The 10,551-nt window shown below is 38.0% G+C and overlaps 1 protein-coding gene across 2 annotated transcripts in view; it reads left to right on the top strand.

Annotated features, from left to right (window-relative positions):
- Nucleotides 1-10,551, top strand: part of ETFA (electron transfer flavoprotein subunit alpha) — a 34,077-nt gene continuing 23,526 nt past the window's right edge. For both annotated transcript variants that reach the window (XM_075160421.1, XM_075160422.1), the window contains exons 1-4: nt 1-88; nt 7,732-7,881; nt 9,710-9,791; nt 9,892-9,974. In XM_075160421.1, coding sequence (XP_075016522.1) covers nt 50-88; nt 7,732-7,881; nt 9,710-9,791; nt 9,892-9,974 — 354 coding nt within the window. In that variant the 5' untranslated portion in view covers nt 1-49. The remainder of the gene's footprint in view (nt 89-7,731; nt 7,882-9,709; nt 9,792-9,891; nt 9,975-10,551) is intronic.

Genomic DNA, 10,551 nt, shown 5'->3' with positions numbered 1-10,551 from the left:
GTGGGGCGCGGCTCTCGCGAGAGCGGCGCGGGGCCGGGGCGGTGGAACCATGTTGCGGGCGGTCGCGGCGCAGCGCCTGAGGCGGGCGGTGAGTGCGGGCGGGGAGGGCGGGAAGCGCGCGCGCCCCTTCGGCCGCGGCCGGGGGGCTCCGCTGCGGCGCCCGGCGCGGGGTGCCGAGGGGTCGGTCGCCTTCCCTCCACCCCGGCCGTCTGGGCCCGTGCCCAGTGGGGCAGAGGTGGCGCGGGGCGGGGCGCGGGGCCGAGCTCCGCCGTCGGCCCGCCCGGCAGCGGTGGCCGAGGGGGCGGCCGGGGGACGAGCAACAGGCGCCGCCGGGGCCGAACTCCTCCGCTGGACCCCACTCCTTTTCCGCACCGTGGCTGTTAAAAATAAAGTTTTCGAGCGGATGCCGGGTGTTTAAGAAGCCCTTTCCAGTGCTCGCTGCAGGCGAGAGTTGAGGATTGTTGTCCTGTGTGAAGAGCTAACGTAGGCGTAAGGGAAGTCTTAAATTTCTTGGAGTGCTCGCTCTCATCCACCCTAGCAGAGGAACAGGACTACTTTCCTTACAGCTGGGAAAGACTCTTGAAGTTTGTTATTGCAAACTCTTAACAACGTTAGAAAGACATTTCTCAAGGAGACGCTTTCTGGGGTTTTGAGAGGTTAATACAGTGTTTCTCTGTCACATGAACTCAGCTGTGCAGAAGTGTGATTGCTTTAACCATCACAGTCTGTGGGCCGAAGCTACTGTGAAACACTTGTTGCTTTTCCATATTCACCTTCATATTGCTCAACTGGGAGGAGTACTGGGCTTTTGGAGGCCATTTGCTGCTTGATGTGTCATGGTGGCTGTGTTACCAAATTTAACGACTAGGTGAACTCAAGGTTAGTCCTAGTAGATGATTCATGAAATGTCCCTGAATCTTTTCAGTCTTGTAGCATGCCCTAGGAGGCACTCCCTCCACTAGAACTGTGTGCAAGTAGCCCTTCTAAAAAAGCTTTAAATCTCGCAAGTTTCTTTTTGAGCTCAACAAGGCTTTTACAAGTATTACAGTTCTGTACAGCTCTAAAATAGTAATTATGGATATATTAATTGGTGTCAGGTACTAGGAATGGCTTAAAAGAAGAGCAAAGGTAGACCAGGACATACATGATTTAGTTACTCTAAAAATTATAACTGTTGTAATCATGGACATCTTTCAGTTATTGTTAGGCTGTAGGCTTTCCAAAGCAAAGCTCTTGATGATCTCCAGAGCTCCTAGAACATATGATAGTGCTGTGTAAATAATACTTTACTCTCATGATCACTGCACAATTCAGTTTCATGTTCTGGAAAGCTGAGGTCAGCTCCTTGTTTTTCACCATATGCATCTAAACTTAAAAATTTATAAAATAAAGGCAGTAAAATATTGTGTGCATCTTCAGTGTGTGGGTAACGATGTAGCCTGCAAGAGAAGCGAAGCAAACTCCATTTCAGCACTGCTAACGCTCATGTAGTTCAAGAGTGAATAGAGTCTAGAGAAGAACAGGATGCGAGAGACCTGTAAAGTATGAGCAACAAGGAAAGGTTGGAGTTGCATGACTTAAAGATGGGAGGACTGAGGAGAAGTATGAGACTGCAAGTACACAAAAAATTGGTGCAGAGATGGGAATAAGCCATTTCACCGGTCCATGGATGATAAAATAATAACAGTGGGCTTAAATTGCAAGAAAGCTATTTAAGATAGCTATGAAGAGTTACGATAGACATGAAGAAATCCTTTCTAGTTCAAAGAATAGTAAGTTTTTGGAATAGGTCGCCTAGGAGTTGTCATCATTGGAACACACTAACAATAAGCTAGACAAGTATGTTGAAAATAACATAGATATTGTTGCTTAGCATCTGATGGAGGGTAGCTTTGTATGAGCTCTTGAGGTCCCTTCCAAACCTGTAATGATATGAAATTGTGATCATCAGGATTGTCTTGCAGACTTTTAGTTAAGGGGCATTTTGAGGTCACACATTCCTACCTTTATAAAACAACAAACAGATAATGTGTTCCCTTAACATTCTCAGATAAGCAAGTGTCTGCCTTTTTGCCTATTGACAGTGTTGTGGGTTTTTTTCTTTTTTCTTCTTATATGATGTTACCCAGCAGTTTGGGGCCAAGTTGATTGTAGGTGGATATAATACCAATGCCTTTAATTTTGTATCCAGTTGTCGTTCAACCTGTGTTGAAGTTAGAATTTGTCCTAAGGCTATTAATGAAGGGCAAGCAGTGCTAGCCTTGACTGTTTCAAGTCATAAACGAATCTCTTGGTCTCACTTCTACCTCCACACTCCCTCAAAAAACCGCCAGCAACAGAGTGAAAGAGTGAAGGACATCGTGGCTCTCTGTTTCTTAAGAAAACTATTTTGTTTTCTATAATATTTCAGGGTTCTGCTGTTGTTTTAAAAGTCCAGATAGAATAAAAGTTTTCATTTGCTTCTGCAATATGTTTTTTTTGGAGGCAAGAGATCCTTTAGGGTTGGCTTAAACAAAATAATAGGCATGTTCTTATGAAGCTGTTGGAGATCTTCAGGTGAAGGTGGTGTTTAACTGTCAGGTTTTCTTTCTCACTTTCTCACTAGTGTAGTATTTTACCATATAATAGCTTTTGAATAAAGTGAAATGTCACATGTGTAATTTTTAGTGATATTGAGCAGGTACTCTTATTTTGTCCTTACAGTGTTTTGGGGGGACCCAGTTTTCACAGGTGTTGAGCGTTTGAGTTCCTGTTGATTTGTTCAGAGCTTTCAATTTCCTGGTGTTTCTGAAAACAATGGATTTTATTTCAGTCACATATATCTCATGATGCATTTCATGGATTTCTTTTTGTTTTTTTTTTAGCCTGAGATAATTCAGATAAATAGGTTTAGTAGCCTGAAACACACCTTACTCAGAAAGTACTGGGCTACATTTGTAGTCTTAGGAAATACTTTGTATATATCCTTCACTTGTCATTGATAAGCTCAGACTATTAACTTTTAGAATGTATTCATTTATCTTGAGTTCACTTTCAGTAGTGTTGTCTGTATTTCAAAACAGCTTCGTTGCTTTGATTTTTATTAATGGTTTGCATGGAATATATCTGGAAAAGTTTCTTCTATATTACATCTTTCTGTTGCTGCTTCAATTCCTTTGTAATTTTAAGTCTTTATTGTGATTCCTAAATAAACCCTTTTTATAAGTATTTTCTTTATTCCTTTTGCTGTTCTTTGCTGTAGTTATAGCTTCTTTTCAATTCAGGTGCCTTTAGTGTTGTTTTTCTAGTTAGCGTTTCCTGGAGTTAAATAGCTGTCTCGGACCTCTTCTATAGCCAGATCTATACAAAGGTTCTAGGCAAAGTGTAAGCTTTATGGCTAGAGCTCCCTCCTCTCCCTGAGCTTCCCAAATTTTTTTTTCTTTAAGTTTTGCAGCTGCAAGACTGTCTATTGATAGAATTAGGCGTTGTTTGGTTGTGTAGGAATGTAGCCATTATCTTTAGTAATACCCCAATTCCTAGTTCCTGGAGTCAGTTCTTGGGCATTTTGCCCAGTGATAATGGGCGAAATGGTCTCTATGAGATACATAATTCCTATTAAGTAGTTTTAAAATTTTCATTTCTGGCCAGTTTGCATTTACAGCTAAGAAAATCGGCTCTAGAGATCCTTTGTGGGTCCAGTGGTTAGGTGCTTTTGCCTTGTGAATTTCTATTTCATTTTAGTTCCTGAAACTTCCAGTGGTTCCTCTGAAGACGTTGGGAGGCAATCTTCAGTTTCCTGGATGAAGTTTCTAACAGCCTATTTTATATTCATGGATATTTGGAGTGTGGGGCCATGTAGAATACACCTGCTGGAGCTCTTGCACTTCTGGAAAGACTTTTTGGCTGTCCCATCTTTTGGTCCTGTGCCTGCCACGTGTGTTACTTCCAGTGCCGATTTGGTAATTCCTGCATTACAACGAGTGCCCTGGGAGAAGGCTGCAGGTAGTTAGCTATCGACTATTGACTGTTGAGGTCATTGATACCTGTCTGCTCACCAGTCTCACCAAGCAGCAAGCAAAGACTTACAACACTTTTGTCTGGGATTTTCCAGCTGTTAATACATACGTTTTGTAGCGTATAAGCAGCAAATCCGTATTTAAGAAGTGCTGGGCCTGCTTGTGTGCTGTTCAGGTGACCTGTCTATGTGCTGAAAGACCAACATACGTTCAGTTTGCATTGGCGTTGCTATGAAGAGCAGATCACCTGTGCAGATTGAATGAGTACTTTGGATGTATGGGGTGTTGGTCTAATGCATGAGTTTATTTGTGCACGTGTATTAGACATGTCCAGATTTCTAATGTTTGACTGGGACAGTAGCAGTGAGTAGTCTCAGTTATTTTGTCTGAAGAAATTCAGATATTATGCTTAAATTTTTCACATTCTGCTTGGAAAACATTGCTGGGTTTCCGTGCTGGTTTTGGCTGGGATAGAGTTAATTTTCTTCAGGTGAGGAACAAAAAGATGCTTTGGGGAAACACGATAGATTCAACGAATCCTTTGGTACTTTGCAAGTGGCTTAATTGATGTATACTGCACATCTAGGTTTATCTTACCAACTTTTAGACATCTGAAGTCAGAAGCCAGGTTTGCTCTATAGTAAATGTTGGGGAGGGAGGGGGGGAGTTGGAAACTCCAGATGGTTTTCCTTCATAAATGTTTATTTTAGTATAAACTGAATCACTGTCTGGAGTTTCCACCAGAGAGGAAATGTAGATGTTTCTGCTGTAGAGGCAACATAGGTGCCTAGCTTCGATTTATATCTAAACCTAGGTGAAATAAATTTCCAGTTTTACTGGTTGCTGGCAGATGTGTTCATGATCTGGCATGCTTGAGAAGCCACTCGATTGCCCAAGTTTGTAGAATGTTTAACTGTAATTGATTTTTTTCGATAGCCTGATTTTCCAGAGCTTGGTTTTCACCAGGAACCTTCTGTGGCACAAGCGCCGAGTGCTGTTCTCTCTCAAGGCATTATTTTCAATAGTTTGCTTGTTCTGTGTGTCTTATTTCTTGTGCTTTTTATCCTTGCTCTCACCTGGTTAGGTTTATACTCCATCCTCCTATTTTATCTAGGCTTGAAACTAGACATCCTGCCCAAGTACAGGTGGAGAAATTATGTCAGTGAAATAATGGGTTGTTCTTGCACATGTGCAGCGAGACAAGTTACTTCATCAAAATAACTACCTATCCTCTTCATTGACTCATTGCAGATTCTCAATTTTCAGGATCATATGTGACTGGATGAATTACCCTCTGGTTTTACTGCAGAGTCTTTATTACAACAAACAAAAGTCAGTTTGTTTTCGTTTTGGTTTTGTTTATTAAAAAAATTATTTTATGTGTGTTAATACATTAAAATTCAGACTCACGTAGGAATCTTATTTGTCGTCCATGATTTTTACCCAAGATCTAGAATGTGACTTTTAAATCTGGTCTTGTCTTTGTGTTCAGAAGTGTCATGCATGTAGGCATAAAGTGACCTTCTGGTGTGTAGTTCCCACAAATGTAAAATGTGGTATTATCAGTTTAGAAGTAATGCCTAGTTAACATTGTAATATCCAGTCTGCTCAAGCAACATCCATTGCTCTTATTCTTTTTGGCTAAAAAAAATATTTCTTAGTTTATTCTAGAATCGTTTGACAGAATGATATAGAGCTCCTCTGGTGGTGCAGTACTTATTTGGGGAAAAGATCATAGTATAGTCAGAATTAAGTGCGTGTTTAAAATGCATGCGGCTCCCTCTGGAAATTTGAAAACTTCAGAATCTTTCAGGAGCATGGTCCACTTTACCCTGCGACACGACTATAAATCATTGGAAAAGTGGGCTTTTTGCCACAAAAGCATGGATTTCTTCTTCAAACGGTGACTAAAATCTCATAACTTTTATTGCAAATGATATATGAAACATAATCAAAAATATGGTGTCTGATCTATATTGGCAATAAATATTTTGTTACTGGCAATTGGCTTCAAATGATCTTAGAATTTTTAATCATAATAAGTAACCTTAAGCATAAAAGATGAAATCAGAGCACTTTTCCAAGAATCCTTATTGTTTTAATCAAAATGACAAATTACGATCCTGATTCTGCAAAAACTTATCTTTGTATTTATATTTTTACCCTGTGATTAGCTTCAGGGCAGTCCTCAGGATTTGCTTTCTCTGTGTGAAGTTTAGCCTGTTGGTAGGTTTTGTGTGGTTGAAGTTGATATCCAAATTTTAGCCTCTCAGATTTTCTGAAGCTTTTTTTTCTAGTTTAAGTGGTGGATAAGTGCGTATTTGGCATGAGGGGAGATGGGGTCAGAATAATATGTTTTAAAAAGTAATATTTGGCTGTGCAGTCTTTAGTGTTGTGTTAGTATTTGTGCCTTGGTCATATTAATGAATATATTTTGTTTTCCATGTGTTCCATATTACATTGATCATAACTCGGGTCTTGATTTAGGCTTTTAGTAGGATAAACAAAGACTTGAAGGATAATATTCCCATTCCCACCCCAAACCCTTTCTGTACCCTAGTATTAGTCTTGGAGGAATAACGCTTTTTCCAGGATCACCTGAAAATTAGAAAATCTTAGAACTTAGAATATTTTGGTTTGCTTTCATGGCAATTCTTTGCCTTTTTTTTTTCTTCTTTTTCTTCTTTTTTTTTCTTTTTTTTTCTTTTTTTTCTTTTTTCTTTTTTTTTCTTTTTTCTTTTTTTTTCTTTTTTTCTTTTTTCTTTTTTTTCTTTTTTCTTTTTTCTTTTTTCTTTTTTCTTTTTTCTTTTTTCTTTTTTCTTTTTTCTTTTTTCTTTTTTTCCCTTTTCCCTTTTCCCTTTTCCCTTTTCCCTTTTCCCTTTTCCCTTTTCCCTTTTCCCTTTTCCCTTTTCCCTTTTCCCTTTTCCCTTTTCCCTTTTCCCTTTTCCCTTTTCCCTTTTCCCTTTTTTCTTCTTTTTTTTTCCTTGTTTTCCTTTTTTTCCTTTTTTTTTTTTTCATTTTTGCTTTGACTAAGTGGTCAACTGTCCAATGTTTTAGAAGAAAATGGAAAAAAATGAACCTGATGCTTATCAACAGTTCTATTGGTGTGTTTTCAGTCTGTGAGCCCTTGCTGCTTAATTGTGATTCTGCCATTGCATGCGATTTTGCCTTTATACATAACTAATTTTAAAAGTGTGTTTTGTAGCTAGATTTTGGCTAAAACCTATAGTAAAAACAAAAACCAAAACAACCACACACACAAAAAAAAAACCAAAACAACAAAAAAAACCCCAAAACCAACAACCCCCAAAACCCAACAAGTAAATACTTACTTGCTATCTTGATTTCCTTGTGTCTTAGTCTTGCTGGTCTAATCTTCACTCTTTAAGGTACTTAGTTAAGTTGATCAACTGAGCTTGAATGTAGTATATTAAAACGTTTTTCTTAATATTGTTCAGTATTTTCCTGTGGAGGTTTTAGTTTAAACACAGCATGTTATAGATATGCTGAAGTCAAGCAAGTTTATATCTTTTTTTTTTTTAACACCTTATGTATTCTGCCTACTTAATAAAAATTATCTAGATTTAGCCTATTTTATTTGACAGCGGTGGTTTACAGTTTGTATAACTGGTAACTTTCTGTAAAGCATTGGATGCTCCTAGGAACAGTTTTTTACTTAAATGCTAAGTATCAAACTCCTCTCTCTCTCTCTCTCTCTCTCTTTCTTTCTTTAAAGGCATCGCTGCTCCGGCGGTTTCAGAGTACGTTAGTCATAGCAGAACACAACAATGAGACTCTTACACCCATTACACTAAATACTATCACTGCGGCGAAACGTCTTGGAGGTGAAGTTTCTTGTTTAGTAGCTGGTACCAGCTGTGACAAGGTAGGAAATGCTATTTTCCTGTGAATGAAATAATGAATGCAGTGAAACAATACTTGGTAGCATCTTGATCAGCCTGAAAAATAATCTGTAGTGAAGAGGAACTGTGCCAGGAATTGCTAATCTGCCGGAAATGTCCTGCACTTGAACTGCTTCTCTTCTGAAGTGAAAATATGGGTATAGATTTCATTTCACAAGGGAGAATATCAATATCAGTTTTTATAAGCTTAAGCAAGCAAATTTTTATGCGACTAAAGGGCAATTAACTTTTAAAACAATAAAGTTTGAAAGACAAATATCGCAGTGCTAAGAACTTTGAAAGAAGCTTGCACTTGTTCAAATGGAAACCATCAGAAATGAAACAGTGACAAATAGGGCTTCTGAGCATCCTGCTTTTGCTAGTCAACTACTAGTAGCATAGCGAGAGTGCGTTTGCAACCTAAAATTCTGAAATTAGTGCTTCTTGATTTTATCATATAGCTCACTTCTAAAAAAAGTTTCTGGTATGTTAGCTGTTGTATTGTTAGTCTGATTATTGTGTGCAAAATCTAGAGACAATATAGTTAGTACATTAGTGACACTTTTATTCCAGCATGATGTACTCTTGTGTGAACAGTAAAAGTACACATAATTATGCTTAATATTTTTCATACTAGGCTATTGTTTGTGAATTGTTATTCTGAAAGCGGTATGTAGTATCTCATGCAGCCGGCATACTTATGGCAGCTAATTCACAAACAGGTGGAGAAACCTCAGTGGCTATTCTAAACCGAGACCCAGGTGTTTGAGGTGGAGACCTGGAAGCAAATATTTATCTGTATCAAGAAAATGAAAAAAAAAAAAAAAAAATTTGCCCGATATGTCTGTCTTTGAGCTTCCTTATTCTTTGGCACTTGCATAGTAGAAAAATGATTGGGAATGTTTTGTTGGCTTGTTTTTTAATCCTAAGTGTATGGTGTCTATTTAACAATGTATGTCATGCTGGGAAAAAGTACTTTACAAAAAAAGAAGATTTGGGTTTTTTTTAAGTTTCTTTGTAAAAATCTGTATTGATAGGACGAAAGAGCCAGTTACTCAAACAGATATTCTGTAGCAGCTATTATGGAATTTTTGTTTATTTCCTCTTGTTAAATTTGAGGGTAAACTGATACTCAGCAAACTCAGTAGAAGTATGCTAGTTCTGGGACGATGCATGTGGTCTCCAGACACTGCTGTCAGTCCTCTTCTCTCTGATCTGCAACAATCCTTTTATCATTTAAACTTCACTTCTGCAAATTTAAAGGAAAAAATGCATAAATATAGAATTGAAAATATACATCACATCAGTAGGCAAAGAGTCAGCTGCAAACAAAGGATTGCTCCTAAAATTTGGACGAAGATCATAACATCGCTGTACATTTGTATTTGCATTGTATGCTTGTGTGGTAGATACTGACCGATTTAAAAGAAAGTAAGATTGGTTTCTTGATGGTTATATCAGAATACGGAGCAATAATCCTCAAGTGTGATTGTTATTGGATGTTGTAATAAATCATTAAATCATTGTGTAATCCTGCATAGAGAAGACAAGATTTTCCGATGTTTGATTTGCTTTATAGTTTTCTTCTTCACAGAATTCATTTTCATTATCCCATAAGGCACTATGCTGTGAATCAGAAGATCTGCATTTTGTTCCATCAGGTTCATTCTGATTTTGAAATTCACATACTTTTGTGTTCCAGTTTTAACTAATCTGTCACCTGTGAGCTCTTTGCAGCAGGGACTCTCTCTTGTTACTTGTTTGTCATGCTTGTTATAACACAAACTAATAATAATTCATTTGTAATCATAGGTAGCACAAGAACTCAGCAAAGTGCAGGGTGTTGCAAAAGTTCTAGTGGCTCAGCACGATGTATACAAGGGATTTCTAGCAGGTGAGAGTTGTTCTTACCTATTGACAAAAGAAATGGTATTTATATTTGCGATTGAAAATAAGATAGTTGTAAATTTTGAGCAATATATTTTTATCCTCAGAGGAGCTGACTCCCTTGATTTTGGAAACTCATAAAAAATTTAATTACACCCACATTTGCGCTGGAGCATCTGCCTTTGGGAAGGTAAGTAGATCAAAGTGCATCAAAAATTTCTCGTAGAAAAGAGACAGAGACACTGTTGTTTGTAAGAGTGTGAATCAAATGGCTGAGAGAGGTCAGCCATGGACAGTTTTGAGTTTTCAAAAAATGTTACAGTAGTTCGCTTAAGAGGTCATTCATTAGAAACACTGATTCGTGTCTGAGTTTTATTATGGGCTGACTTGGACAAAGGAATAGCGTAGAAGAAATATTTAGTGGTAACGAGCTAGTTCTATGTACACAAGGCAAAATGTACAGTAACACAAAATAGATTAAGTGATGTGAAAGCATTATGAAAATTGTAAGGAAAAGTACAGTAAATTGAGATGAAAAATGTATGATTTGCATGTTGAAATGGAAGTGTGCAGACCTATTGGAAGCAAATTTCTTTTGGAGCGGGGGAATTGCATCTATGATGTAAGTCATGTAAATTGAAATGTCTGTAAATATATATAAATAACACAGATCCAAGTCCTAGCCAGGATGTTTTTTAATGAAAATACAATTTTTCAAAAGTTGTTTTTTAAGGAGTGTGTTTTTAAGTACACGGAGAGCCTCAGTA

This window comes from Calonectris borealis, chromosome 11, assembly GCF_964195595.1.
Source record: "Calonectris borealis chromosome 11, bCalBor7.hap1.2, whole genome shotgun sequence".
In the NCBI taxonomy this organism is placed as follows: Eukaryota; Metazoa; Chordata; class Aves; order Procellariiformes; family Procellariidae; genus Calonectris; species Calonectris borealis.
The sequence above is the reverse complement of the archived record's forward strand: the minus strand, read 5'-3'. Positions and strand labels throughout refer to the sequence as shown.